The 15,067-nt window shown below is 44.1% G+C and overlaps 1 protein-coding gene across 2 annotated transcripts in view; it reads left to right on the forward strand.

Annotated features, from left to right (window-relative positions):
• The window catches only part of MTF1 (metal regulatory transcription factor 1), a 38,898-nt gene that overhangs the window by 1,077 nt on the left and 22,754 nt on the right, over positions 1 to 15,067 (forward strand). For both annotated transcript variants that reach the window (XM_014840165.3, XM_014840166.3), the window contains exons 2-3: positions 703 to 1,161; positions 14,624 to 14,862. In XM_014840165.3, the coding sequence (XP_014695651.1) occupies positions 754 to 1,161; positions 14,624 to 14,862 (647 nt within the window). In that variant the 5' untranslated portion in view covers positions 703 to 753. The remainder of the gene's footprint in view (positions 1 to 702; positions 1,162 to 14,623; positions 14,863 to 15,067) is intronic.

Below are 15,067 nucleotides of genomic sequence, written 5' to 3' on the forward strand. Positions count from 1 at the left end.
GTTTTAGGAGATAAATAGATAAGGTGATCTGCATTAGATATGCCTGATGAGGGATCGGCCCTTCTACCCAGAAGCTGAAACGTCTGTTCTAAGGAGGGAATGAATTCACAATTGTTTTCTCTACTATTGTCAGACACTGTGCTTTAATGTAATTATCTCTTTTACTCCACATAACGACTTTGAGAGAACAGGAATTACCAGTCTCATCTTAAGCGTAAGAAAAATGAGGCACAGAAAAGTTACTCAAGTAGTAAGTGACAAAGCCAGGATTTGTAAGTAGGTAACCCTGCCTCAAAGCCCTGCTCCTTCCACTGTAGACTGCACTGCCTCGGGGTCTGACTTAGGGAATATTTGAGTGGGGTTTCCTTAATTTAAGATTGATGGGAACTCAGCCGCAAAGCAGTTTGTCCCTATATGCCCTTTAGATATTTTGACCAACATTCAAATTATTTGGCAATAAGGCACATTTGGAAGATCTTGTGAACTGCTACTCATTACTTCAATTTTTTTTTTTTAAAAGCATTGCTTTTCCTTTAGAATGACTTGAAGCTTTAAAAGTTAAAAAAAAGTTATTTCCAAGGAACACGGTTTTTCCTTTTCTTTGGCCTGCTCTTGAAATGAGAGGGAAAAGGAGCTGTGTGGTTGCTGAGGAGACCCCTGGTCCTGTGGGAGGGCTCTAACTCTGGCTGTGTTCTGTTGCAGACAGGCCATCACCTTTCCATTTCTCACAATTGGGCTGAGCACGATTGAACCATGGGGGAACACAGTCCAGACAACAACATCATCTACTTTGAGGCGGAGGAAGATGAGCTGACCCCCGATGTCAAGATGCTCAGGTTTGTGGATAAAAACGGACTGGTGCCTTCCTCATCTGGAACTGTTTATGATAGGACAACTGTTCTTATTGAGCAGGACCCTGGCACTTTGGAGGATGAAGATGACGATGGACAGTGCGGAGAACACTTGCCTTTTCTAGTAGGGGGTGAAGAGGGCTTTCACCTAATAGATCATGAAGCAATGTCCCAGGGTTATGTGCAACACATTATCTCACCAGATCAGATTCATTTAACAATAAACCCTGGTTCCACGCCCATGCCGAGAAATATCGAAGGTGCAACCCTCACTCTACAATCGGAATGTCCAGAAACGAAACGTAAAGAAGTAAGTAAAGCAGCGAGTGAGGGCCCAGTTTGGCTTTGGGGAAAGTCCTTACACAACTCTCATTGGCAGTTATAGCTGAGGAGTGAAGGAGTCCCTGGACTTAGGGCCTCCGATGGCTTTGCTTGTCAGTGGTACATATGTTTCACATTTTGTTGTGACTGCTTTCTGGAACTTTTGGTTTGTATGGCCACGTTGAAAATTGGGGAAACTGGGGCCGGCTCCGTGGCCGAGTGGTTAAGTTCGCATGATCCGCTGCAGCGGCCCGGGGTTCGGATCCTGGGTGCGGACATGGCACTGCTCGTCAGGCCACGTTGAGCCGGCGGCGTCCCACATCCCACAACTAGAAGGACGTGCAACTAAGATATACAACTGTGTACAGGGGGCATTTGGGGAGATAAAAGCAGGAAAAAAAAAAAAAAGATTGGCAACAGTTGTTAGCCCAGGTGACAATCTTTGGAAAAAAAAAAAAAGAAAATTGGGGAAACTAAATTATACTTTTTCAAATTTCCTCGCCAAATCGTAAATAAAATAGAAATTTCGCTGAGGTAAGTCCATGTTTCTGATGCTGACATAACTCCATTTGGCCTATCTGATAGTGGAATAACTAGATGTGGTTTATCTCTGGGTTGTATAAATGATTTGTTTTGGAGATGAGTATCTGCAGGCATATACCTTATTAGTGAATGTTTAATGAATACTAAGGGCTAGCTTTCTTTCATAAGGATTCAGGCAAGAGACAGTAAATGAGAGCAGATTATCCAAAATAAGTTTTCATGCTCGTATTTAGCTAATGTGCATAAGGTAATGCATGTCACAATGCTTTGAAAACTAAAGCATTGTACAAATTGTACTAGTGGTGACTATTAGCAGAATAAAAGACATGGTTTAAAGGTAGTGAAATACATCATCCAGGAACTGACTACAGGTCAATTAGAAAAAATAGATCATTGGTAGTTGCAATGCCAAGGACTAAACCTAAGATGCTGCCAGACAGACACAGGGGAAATTGTTTAGTAAAATATTTTTCTCCTTTGTTGTAATTAAGGTCTTGAAATTAGAGAATTTTAGTATTCATGGCATATGGCTTTTCCTTTGCTAGCCTTAGAATCTCAGAGCTGGAATAAACGCCTAGAGAGACCATCTTGTCCTACCTCCCACCCCATGCAGGAGTCTCTCCACAGCATCTCTGACATTAATTCATCTGGTCTCTGCCTGAACACTTCCAGCATGATGAGCGCACAGTGTTTCACAGCTAAGCCTAATATCTATGCTGGCCAGCTCTGATTGTTAGAAAGCTTTTACTTGTATAGAGCCAAAATGTGCCTTCCTGCAGCTATTGCCCACTGGTTCTCGTTCTGCCTTCCTGAACAACAGCAGGTTAAACTTTCCTCCCATGGGACAGCCCATCAGATATTCGAAGATCATGAGTTTCTCTTCTGCTTCTCTTGTACGGGCTAAACACCTCCAATAACTTAAATATCCCCCTTAGGACATTTTCCTCTAGTTTCTCATCAGTGTGGTCACCTTTGATTGTATCAATTCCAGTTTTCCAAAGTCCTCTTAAAATTCATAATTGTACAGTGTCACAAGTGTGAGTCAACTAGCACTGAATACTATGCAACTCTTATCTCTGAATCTGGATTCTGTACCACCATGACTATATATTTTATTAGCAATGACATTGTGCTGTTAGCTTGTACTTGGAAACCTCTACAATCATGGTCCTTGACTGGAGCCAGTTTTGTCCCATAGGAGACATTCGGCAATGTCTGGAGACCTTTTTGGTTGTTACACTGGGGAAGTGCTACTGGAATCTAGTGCGTAGAGGCCAAAGATCATGTTAAACGTTCTGCAATGCACAGGACAGCCCCCTACAACAAAGAATTATCAGGCCCAGAATGTCAACTGGCTGTGTTCCAATAAAAATTTATTTACAAAACAGACAGTGGTCTAGATTTAGCCCACTGGCTGTAGTGTGCCTACCCCTGGACGAGAACATAGGCAGTACTAGAAGATAAGATGGAAAGGTAGCAGAGGTCAAGACATGGAAGGCAGTGACAGCATGCTAAGGGGGTTGGACTGTGCTCTGGAAATAGTGGGAAACCATCGAAGGTGTCTGAGCCCCAGAGTGATGTAGAATAGCATTTTGGAGAGATTGCTCTGCTAGCAGTGGTAGCTTGATCGCCCAGGTAGAAGATAGCTGTAGTTTGCGTTTGGGCTTTCATTCAAGTCTAATGAAGGATAGTGGCCTTGTTACGTGGAAAGAATCCAGAGCTTTTGTTGAAGTAGAAGAGAACTTGGTATCTTATTGGAGTTTGAAGAATGAGCTATGAATTGGGTATGATTCAAAGGATTCATCCATTTTTCTAAGTGTCTTCAGTTTCTTCTCTGTCTTAGCACAGAAGCCACACAGATTATTGATGTGTCTGTGCTGTCCCCCGCCCCTCTGGAAATGGTGATTCCATAAAAGGAGTCAAGAAGACAGGAAGTTTGGTGGGGAAATTGATGAGTTTGGTTGGAGTATACTGAATGCATACTCCTTGGAGAAAAGTAAAGTGAACAACTTGAGAAGCCCATTGGAAATGTGGATCTGAAGTTGAGGAAATGGCTTAGGATTAGAATTGTGGATCCGTGAAGGTGGAGTAGTTCAGACTGTGGGCAGTTTACTCAAGGGAGAAGTAAGAGTTGATCTGAGAATTGAAGGGTTAGAAAGAGAAAGAGGAACCAAAGGTCACATAGTCACAGAGCTGGGTGGAATGCAGTGTTGTGGAAGCTGAGGGAAGAGTTTCAAGAAGTGTGACCAGTCATCTATGACCCTGCGGAGGGATAGAGGGGTCAAAGAGAAGCCATTAGTTCTGCTGTCTGTGCAGCTGGATCCCATCATGAGAAGACTTTCAGTGGAGCGCTGGGGGCTGAAGCCAGATTTCGAGTGATGGAGAAGTGTGTGGGTAGTGAGGAAACAGGAGACAGGAAGTGTCAGAGGTTTTTTTTTTTTAATATAATAGTTGAAGGAAGAAGAGTGATGAGGCAGTAGTAACTCAAGGGGACTGAATCATTTTTTTAGCACAGAAAATTTGAACATGGCTTAGGGCCTAAATTTTAGGCCATCCTCAGTTAGTGAGTGCCATGTGGAAATGTTTCAAGAGCAAATGTTTGGGAAACATTAAGTTAAATCAAGACAGAGGTTCATTTCTTCCAGGATTTCTCAGAGCTTTTGATGTACTAATAACTAAAAAGGATGGAAATGGAGAATTCTCCAAGTGTTTTGAACTTGGGAAGCCATTTTTCAGGTCTCGTTTCCAAGGTCACTGTTTTGTGGAGCACATTTTAGGAAGTGCTGATCTAGGCAGAAAAGGAGGAGATGGGAGGGAGGGGACGATTACGCAATCGGTGATATTAGCTGTCACTTTCCCACTCTGTACTACTAGCAGGGCTGGTTTACTGTTCATGTCTTCAGGTCATTAGTAACCACGTTGAATAGGACAAGGTCAAGAGTGCGATGAGCACCCTCTTCAGTCTCCTGTGGATTTAGCTCACTGTCCTTTCCTCCCACCACGTTTTCGCATTCTATCCATGAGACCTACATGGAAGATTCTGTAAACTAGTCTTGAAATCACTAGGTGTGGGGTTAGTTGGGGACTGAGAGAGAAGCAGCAGTGGCTTTCGGTCTCTGAAGATCTTGCTGGATGCCTGGGTGTTCAGGAGCCTTGCCTTTCTGAGGCACCGTCTCGCCTTAGCTTGTACTTTGACAGTGATTTTATTTCTCTGGCATTTAAATCCAGTTAATTGGCCCGAAGAGGCCAATGTTTATGACTCTTTGATAGCACTCTTCCTGATTTCCTTACTGCCTCCCCCCTTTTTTTCTGAACTTGGTCCTTTTCTCCATCTCCGTGCCCAGGTGTTAGTCTTGAGAAATCACATCATTTGATAACTAGTTCGGCATCTTAGCTTCCTAAGCAGCTTATTTTCTGAGTCAGATTTTGGCCTGATTTTCCTGTTTACCCTGGATTGTTCCATTGTTTCCTATAGTGTGTAGTCGGCTTACCTATTACTTCATTTTTTTTCCTCATGCTTTTCTTGCGCAAAAATAAACCAGCCAGAACCTTGCTCCAGATAGTGTGTTCTCCTTCCACAGGGCCACTGGTTATGCCGACTCTAATTTCACGTATCTCATTCTCACACTTGCTCTTTTCCTACCCTCTACCTGTTGATTTGGCAGCTTTGAGAAATTCCAATCAAAATACCGTTATTCTGTGCAAGGTCAGCCTTCTTAAGCTTTGTTCCTTCAATACCTTTCTGCTCCTTGTTTCTAAGCAGCTGTGTTTCCTTTAGTTGGTTCACTCAGTCCATGGTTTCCAAACTTGGTTGCTTCTGTGCCCTTCCTGAGAATGTGCCAGGACTGTCATCCTGTTTATCCACCTGTGTTTGAACCACATTGGTGAACGTCATGTACCCCCCGTGGCTAACTGACCTTGCCACTTTTCTCCTGCATACTTGGCCAGAAGTCTGAAGAAACCCAGAATCCTATACGAGATACGTTCTTCATGTTGCCCCAAGGTATTCCAGTGTGTTGATAAAGAAAGAATGTCTTTTTCTACCAAGAAGCACTTAACAGTGATGCTTTATGAACTAGGCTGCTTGCTCTATTGGTCAGTGACACTCCAAAAGGAAACTTCTTTTTTTTTACTGTGACAAATTTTAAGTGTAAGAATAAGGGGAAAAATTTTGATTCCAGTGTCTTGGAGCCTTTTTGCAATGTGTCCTTTACTTCGGGAGACCTAGTTCCAATGGCATTACTCATTACCAGTCCCTTTGGCAGAGGAATGATCCACTCAGACAAACCAGGATGTTGTGGACTCTCCCAGAGGGGAGCCACTCACTTTTAGTCTTTGCAAACTGTGATTACATTTTCTCACAGGTTCCTTCTGAACTCCCACGGACTTGCCATTCAGAACGAGGACAGACAGAGACTGTTTCTGCTTGAAATTCTAGTGTTAAGGATCCATTCATTCTATACACAAGCTTTTACTTATTGAGTGTGTATTTTTGTCAAATATCAGGAAGGACAAAGAAACAGTCCCTGCCCTGAGGGGCTTGGAATCTAGTAGGGAGACTGCTAGAGATATATGTGCCAGGTTCTGCGGGAATCCAGGGCCGGAAGCACTTTCCATGTGCCACCAGATGAAGCTGTTTTAGCGCTGTCCCCTGCACACCTGCATGTGTGCCGTGTCCCTCTCTGCAGCCATCAGCATTTCCATCACCGAGGCCCACTGGCCTGGACGAGGGACAGCGGTTGTTTTGTGTACATATTGGTTTTCTAGCATAGTGCTGCAGGAGTAACAGGCCTCAAATTTAATTTTATATTGGCTGTATCTCTTGGGTATTGCTGAAATTTTGCTATTGTAGAACATTGGAGAAATAACCCGAATTTTAATGTTTTTCTCCTACTTAAATCAAGCTTATTCTTAAACGGTTTCTTCTGTGATGTGCAAAGGGATAATTTAGACCTAGCTTCCATTTTTGTTTTGGAATATGCTGCATGGCCTTGGGCAAGCTGCTCTGTTTCCTCTTTTGTAAAATTGAAATAAAAATATCCCATTGCATTTTGTGGAGATTAAATGAGAGTTCTTCATCTATAAATATACAACAGTGTGTATAAAACATTTAGCGTAGTGTCTGGTGTGTCGTGGTGGTTCAGTGGATGTTCATTTACCTTCTCTTCCTTGTAGGCCCCATGATTCTTGAAGGAGGTACGGTGTAAGAAGAGGTTCAAATGGTCTCTGTTAGGAACTCTTTGGGAAGCACGTTCCCCTTAAAACAAGGTGATAAATGGTGGTTGAGTTGCAGGACAGCCTATAGAAATCCCGTAACCCCTACCTAGCTGGACCGTGTGTTAACGTGGAATGTGAGCCACCATTTATAACTGTGTTTTAAAATGAGAACAGGTGTGTGGTCCTACAGCAGGGGGTCTCTGAACACCAGCCGCCGCCACAGGTAAGCGTCCGCTGTCACACGTGCCTCCCTTTGACTTCCTTAGCACCAGGCCACCCTCAGTTACTCCATGGTGGGCAGTTGAGGCACCTGGCAAGGCTGAGGGCTTGTAGAGCTCGAGAGTGAAGACTCCTGCTATGCTGGCAGTGGCTGTGAGGGGAGGGTGAGAGAGCTAACACCTGTTGAGTGCCTACTATGTACTCGTCACTGTGTCAGGGCTTTAAGATAGTTTTGCCTTTCATTTTTATAACAATTTTAAAAAATAGGTACTGTTAGCTCTCATTTTACAGACTAGAAAACTGAGGCTTAGAAACATACAACTAGCAAATGATAGAACTGAGATTTAAACTGAAGACTTTCTAGATGCCAAAGCCAGTGCTTTTCTATCCTAACACACCATCTTCACAAAGACAGAGGGGAGAATCAGACCCTGAGACCTGTCAGCTGTGGAGAACGCTGAGCAGTGAGGAGCAGCAGGATGGCATTAGTTCTATAAGGGTAGAGGGTTAAAGTGTGGAAACAGCTGTATGAATTCAGCTCTCGTGGGGGGCAATGGCAAGTAAGAAACGAGGTCGCTTCTGAGCTCTCGTATTTCTACTGGGAGCTCTTTGGTTGCACACTATGGAGGAGGAGAGATGAGATCAGTGCTGGCATGGGAACAGAGTTGGTATGGAGAAATGGAAGGGAAGTCCCTGGTGATGAGGAGGAGAGGGCAGCTCCTACGGCCAGAGCAGCCAGGCCAGTCATTGGTTGGTGAGAATGTCCCTGTGCTGGGTGCTCAGAATCAGAGGCCCCCGTCCTTCCTGAGTGTGCGCCCGTTGACGTGTGGAATCTAGTTCTCCCAGTCTCATGTCTTTTCCCTCCAGCAGAAACCCAGACTTTTTTCTTTTCTGAATTTTTTAAAGCTTTTGTCTCCTAGAGTACCAGTGTTTAATTTTCTTGTTTTTCCTTATCTCATTCACTTTCCTTCTCTGATTCTGTTGACTTAACAGGGCAATCGTCTTTGTCAAATATTTCTCTATTCTAGAACTACTCAGAACACTTTGTAAGTCAACATCAGTTCTCTGAAAGCTCCTGCTTCCTGCCCATTGCTACCGTTAGACCCCTGTGCTTTCTCCGAACTCCTTAACTTAGTACTGGACAGCTGTCTGTGGCCACAGAGGAAAATTAAAGTGATGCAATGCTTAAGCTTTTTGGGGGAAATGAGTTTTCTTTATTATCCAGTGAAATCTTCAGCGTCATTATGTTCATATTACACTAATTAATTTCGATAATTAGTTATGTGTCACCTCTCCCTCAAGTTCTTTAACTTCGGCTTGGGCATCACCTCCTTCGAGAAGCCTTTTGTAGTTATCCCCAAGTCTAAGTTAGATGCTTTTTCTCTGTATTTCTCTATATTCTGACATCCATTGTCAGTACAGCTTGTCATACCATATTGTTCTTATCTGTTTATTTGTTTGATTCTCCTCTTGACTTTGAGCTCCTCGAGAGCAGGGGCTATTTTTTTTTTTTAATTCCTAGCACCTGGGACAGTATAATCCCTGGAACATAATTTTTTAAATGCATGCATGATAAACCTTTAACCTTTTAAGTCTACCAAATGTCGCAATACATCCTCTATGTAACCATGAAAACTTACACGTTTTTTGCAACTTCCCGTTCTGATCCAGTTTGAGGAGGTTTAGTTTTCCCTTTTTGTGAAACTTGGTGTTATTTAAAAACGATTCTGAAAGACACAGAATAGTGACTTCCATTTACTGCCTCCCTCCAGATGGGGTGAGAGAGTATTCATTTATTCGGCATATTATGGGGGAGCAGGCATTTGCTTTCACTGTCAGCCGTCTCTCCCACCTTTAAATATAAATCCCTTCCCCAGCGTGTGCCCTCTCCTCACTGTGTCTCCTCTCTCTCTCTCTTCAGCTGAGTTTCTTGAAAGAGTAATGATGTTCATTGTCTCCAGTTCTTTCTCCCGACTTCTCGGCCTGTTACATTCTGGCTTCTGTTCCTACCCCTCCAGTGAAGCTAGTCTCACTGGGGCAGTTGTGATCTCGTAAGTCGACTGAATCCAAGAAATGCTTTGTCAGTCATCTCTGCTGCATTTGACCTAGTCCACCATCCTCCTTGAAACTCTCTTCCTTTGTCACTTGTCACTTATAGTCCGTGTCATTACTTTCCTCAGCATGAAATCCTGCTGGTTTTGTTTTGTTTGTTTAGTCATTCATTCCTTCGTTCAACAAATATGAATCATCGAGTGCCACTTCCCCAGAAGGCTAGTCCCCAAGGCTGTGGCACTGAACAAGACAGACAAGGTCCCTGCTCTCATGGAGCCTGTAGTCCAACTAAAGAGTAGCCGTTTATTGGTCCAACTCAACAAATATTTATTTAGTGCCTCCTGTTTTCCAGCTACTGCTGTGCCTAACAACTAAATAGATAATGATGTAAATTGTTTAGTTGTGTAATTATTTAATTGTAATGGTATCATGTGCTTTAAAGAAACACAGGAAGCTATGAGAAACTATAATAAGGAGACTTATTCTGCTTTGAGGTGGGGGTAGGGGTCAGTCAGGGAAAAGTTTCTTGAGGAAGGAGCATTTAATGGAAGCTTGAACTGGCCAAGTAAAAATACCTGGATGGGAGTAGGGGTTGGCAGGGCAGGGAGACAGGGAGGGGTAGTTAATTATTGATTGCACTGTTACCTATAAAGTTATCAACTGCTGTAGCATCTTGAGAATGAAGTTTTGCTCTTATCATTCGTCATTGTCATAAACTCTTTGGTTGAGACATGTAGACGCCTTTATTGCAGCATGCACAGTCCCCATTCTTCCTGGTCAGTGATTATTTTGAAACTCTATCTGGCAGAACCAAAGAGGTTTTTAGTCTTGTTGGGAAATCAGGATATATGCATGAGAGGGTAATTAACAGTGTAAGCTAAGTGTCGAATGAGTGCTGTAGTTAACTATTGTTGGAATTCGGAGAACGGCACTGTCACTTAGACCTGGAGTAATTGTGGAGGGCCTTGGAGGTGGTGGGACTGAAACTGAAGGAAGAGAGAGCTTCGGAAAAGCGAAGAAGGAGCAAGGCATTTCCAGTAGAAGAGAGGAGCGAGCAAAGGCGGGCAAGTAGGAGTTCAGCGCTGCAATTAGGGAAGGGTGTCTGTTGCCTGTGGGCCTGGACAGAGCCTCCTGCCGGATGGTCAGGCAGTAATGTGATAGAAGGTGGAAGGGCCCCTGGGAAGGACCTTGACTATCACGCTAAGGAATTGGGATTTTATCGTTTGAGCAGAGAGACGGCACCTGCAGCACGCTGTTGTAGAATAAATCTGGCAGTGATTGGCTTCAGAACGAGGCACTGAGACGCGACAGTGCCTGGACTAGTGGGTCAGTAACAGGTGTTGATGAAGCTCCTCCTGTGTGGCGCTGGCAGGGCAAGGAATGAATGAGCAGGAGAGCCCTGGCCTGAGGAACCTACAGACTTGTGCAAGATCTTCCTGGGGGTTGGGCAGATGAGAGAAGGAGTGGGAGGGGAGACGGGAGGAGTCAGGGCCCCTCCCTCCCCACCCCCACAAGTTTTAGGGGTTGGCAAACTATGGCCCACAAGCCAGATCCATCCAGATACCTGTTTTTGTAGAAGAGTTTTTACATTTTTAAATGATTTTTTAGAAAATCAAACAACAGCATTTCATGATCTATGAAAATGATATGAACTTCAAATTTCAATGTCCATAAATAAAGTGTTTTTGGAGCACAGGCTGGCTTGTCCATTTATGTGTTGTCTCTGGCTACTTTCACATAGAGCAGCAGAGTTGAGTTATTGTAACAGAGACTGCATGGCCCGCAGAGCCTAAAATACTTACTATTTGGCCCTTTACAGAAACCTTGTCCACCCTTGAGTCACACCCGTCCTTATCCCAGGTCCTCTGTTCTCTGAAACTGAATGTCCCTCTTCCTACCTGAGGCTCTTCCCTCCACCCGGGCTTTTAAATATCGCTTTATTTTTGTGTTCCTCCCCAGATCCTCAGCTTCTCTTCTTCCAGGACCTTTCTCCTCCCAAATGTGCTCAGATCTATCCTACTTAAAAAAATAAAAACTTCATCAACTCAAAAGCCCCCATTTGGTGCTGCTCCCCATCTCTAGTCTCTACCTTCACACTCCCTGTCACTCATTCCCCTTAATCCAGACTTCTGACCCCAGCAGTCCGTTAAACTAGTCTTGCTAAGTCAGCAGTGAATGCCTAGCTGCTGAATCCAGTAGTTTCCTCAGTCCTTATCTTCCATGTTTTCTCTGACATTTAACATTTTGATCATTCTCTTTTCCTTGAGACCCTTTTTTTGTTGGCTTCTGTGACATCGTTCTCCTTTGCTTCTCTTCCTGTCTCCTTGACCCTTTCTCCTACTCACCATCAGTGGCTTCTCTTATTTTACCAGTACCTTAAACATTGGTTACTTTCAGGGGTCTGTCCTTTGTCCTCTAATAAGAGCTATTATTTTACTGAGTACCTACTATATGCCAGTCACTGTATTTAAATGCTTTATACAGATTATTCCTAATCCTTACAACAACCCTAAAACGATAGATTTGTTTCCTCTATGTTATATATAAGGAAAGTGCAGCTTAGTGAGCTTAAATAATTTCCCCAAGGTTACACAGTAAGTGGCAGAGCTGGGGCTTGAACCTGAGCCTGCCTGTGGACAGGGAAAGGCAGCTGTTATCTGTGTACAAAAGACTCCTGCCATAGACTGTCCTTTTAGCTTCTAGCCTATATGTCTGACTATCTACTAGACCTTTCCACCTGGAAGTCCTGGCAGCATCTCAACTTATCATCTCTCTCCCACCCCCCATCCAGCCCCAGATTGGTAGTGTGACCGTCTATTTAGTCATTCAGGCCATAATCTTGGGAGTTGATCTCGACTTTGCCTCTCCCCGACCCCTTCCACTCCTTGGCGCCCAGTTGTCACTACAGCCGGTTATTTCTCCCCCTTTAATTTCTGCGGCTTCAGCTCTCAGAATGTCCACTGTCACTTCCTGGTTCAGATTCTTCTCATCTCTCTTCTGGACTGTTGCCCCTCTTCTCTTAATCTCTACCCCTTCTACTCTCTTACCCTTCCAGTCCGTCCTCCCCAAGGCTACAAGAATGATGTCTCCTAAACCCCAGATCTGCTGGTGTTGCTATCTTGGTTAAAACCTGCTGCTGGCTCCCCATTGTCCTATTCCTCTACTCCATAGCTTGACTAAGGAGGCTTTGCCTTATTTTCTAGATTCTTCTCCCTCCAACCTCTCACATATTACAGGTGTGTTTGTGGTTCACCACAACATATAGTGGTACCAGTGTGTGGTACCAGCGCGCTCATTTATCTCTCCATGCAGTTCCCAAGGTGTTACCTCTTTCTCGAATGCCCTCTTTTCCTGGTTTGTCTGAGGAACACCTTTTCAGTTTATCCCTAAAAAAATAGGCAAACTGAAAGCAAAAAAAAGCCGCCCTCAGTTCAGAGAGAGTCCCTCAGCTTCTGAGCCTTCACTGATTTCCAGTCTTTCTGAGAGTGGTTGGGTTTCCCTTTTTTATGCTCCCCAAGCACGTTGGGTATGTATGTGTTGTCAGGCTCAGCACAGTGTATAATAATCTGTGCCTGTCTGCCTCCTTAAAACCAGTGCTCTGTAAAAGCAGAGATTTTTGTCTTGTGTATTTTTTTATCTGTGGTATCTAGCTTGTTGACTAGGACATAGCAGTTCAGTAACTGTTGAATGAATACCAGTAGTGTAGTCAGAGATAAGGATTGAAGCTTTGGAGAAAGGTCCAGATTAAAGCATGAAGATGTTCACTAAAGCTGAAGAGTAGACAATACTAGCACCCAAAGTACTTTCACAAATGTTTTATCTCATTTTGTCCCACTCAAAGGACCATGAGACAGACAGGGCAGGCGTTAATATTAGCATTGTAGAAATAAAGCAGCTGAAGTTCAGAGAAGTGAAGTGACTCGTTCAAAGGCTTGAGCATGAGTGCCAGAATTCCGTCTCCTGCAGCCAAGTCTAGTGCTGCTTCCCCTGCACCAGGGTGGAGGCGGGGAAGATGTGGAGATGAGAGACACGTTCTGGAATAAATCTACATTGGCGGGTGAAGGAAAGGACTGGCTCAGAGAAGAAGATAAAGAGAGCGCCACGAAATTACTGGGTTTTTTTTGTGAAGAACAAGTTTTCAGAAGGAGAGGGCATCATCGATGAGATATTTTTGCAAGTAGTGAAGGAAAATGGGGAAGGATGAAAGAGTTTGACCACCAGGAAGTTCAAGAGAATAGCTTTGTATAGTGAAGCCAGCTTGCCAAGTGGTTAAGGAATACGTGGACATTGAGGGAAATGGAGGCATACGTGTATACTACCCTCTCAAGAAGTTTGGTGGGGAAAGGAAACCAAGAGGCCAGTAGTTTGAGAAATGTCATACTGCCAAATAGGCTGAGAAATTCTTGATACATTATTTTCATTTTGGACTTGAAAATATACAGTGGTGGAACCAGCCTGGTGGCGTAGTGGTTAAGTTTGTGCACTCTGCTTTGGTGGCCTGGAGTTCGCAGGTTCAGATCCTGGGCACAGACCTACACACCACTCATCAAGCCATGCTGTGGCAGTCTCCCACATACAAAATAAGGGAAGATTGGCACAGATGTTAGTTCAGGGACAATCTTCCTCAAGCAAAAAAAAAAAAAAAAAAAAGAGGAAGATTAACAACAACGGTTGGCTCAGGGCCTATCTTCCTCACCAAAAAACAAAAAAGGCAACAACAACAAGAAAACATTTCAGGGGAGGGGCCAGCCCCATGGCCATGTGGTTAAGTTCATGTACTCTGCTTCAGCGGCCCAGGGTTTCACCAGTTCAGATCCTGGGCATGGACATGGCACCACTCATGAGGCCATGTTGAGGTGGCGTCCCACATGCCACAACTAGAAGGACCCACAACTGAAATATACAACTACGTATGGGGGGATTTGGGGAGAAAAAGCTTGAAAAAAAAAAAGAAAGGAAACATGCAGGGGAAACCATGCTAGTATATATGTGACTGAGTATGTAAATTTCAGGTTGTTTTAGGCTTAATTTAACATTGGTCAGTTCCCATCAAGATATAGTGCCAGCGGGCAGGGTGTTTAATCAAGCCTTAAAACGAAGTCAAATTGTATTTGAATGTAGGCAATTGTAACAGTATATGCCCATACCAGAGGATAGATATTTACTAGAGTCTGAAAACACCCTTCTGTTCATTTAGAATATTCACCTGCCTCCAAGCTTCTCTCTTCCCCATTACTCATTTGTAGTCCAGGTGTCATCTGAATGATGGGAAGATTTCCCCACCTTGTTGGGAGTGGTTTTCTGTATTTATGATAAAAACCTATTTGTGTCATCCACATCTCCTGGGAGCCAAGCTCTGGGGGGAGTTAGGCCCTGGGCAGCTCTTCTGTCCTGTTGATGAGGTCTCCTCTGTCTGCCAGGTAAAGCGGTACCAGTGCACCTTTGAGGGCTGTCCCCGCACCTACAGCACAGCAGGCAACCTGCGCACCCACCAGAAGACTCACCGAGGAGAGTACACCTTTGTCTGTAATCAGGAGGGCTGTGGCAAGGCCTTCCTCACCTCCTACAGCCTCAGGATCCATGTGCGAGTGCACACGAAGGAGAAGCCATTTGAGTGCGACGTGCAGGGCTGTGAGAAGGCCTTCAACACGCTGTACAGGTCTGCATCTTCTCCCAGCGTGCCTCCCACCTCTGACCCTAGCTTTGTCATGACTGCAGAGCACTCTCTCCTTGCACAGTACAGATGTTCACTTTCAGGCCTTCAAAGAGCACAGCAATGCTCAACTGTTTAAAATGCATTAGAGGAACTCGTTACTTAGAGATTGACATTTATTGGGTTGGTTAAAAATGATAGTACGTTGTGT

Source organism: Equus asinus, chromosome 5 (genome assembly GCF_041296235.1).
Source record: "Equus asinus isolate D_3611 breed Donkey chromosome 5, EquAss-T2T_v2, whole genome shotgun sequence".
NCBI lineage: Eukaryota > Metazoa > Chordata > Mammalia > Perissodactyla > Equidae > Equus > Equus asinus.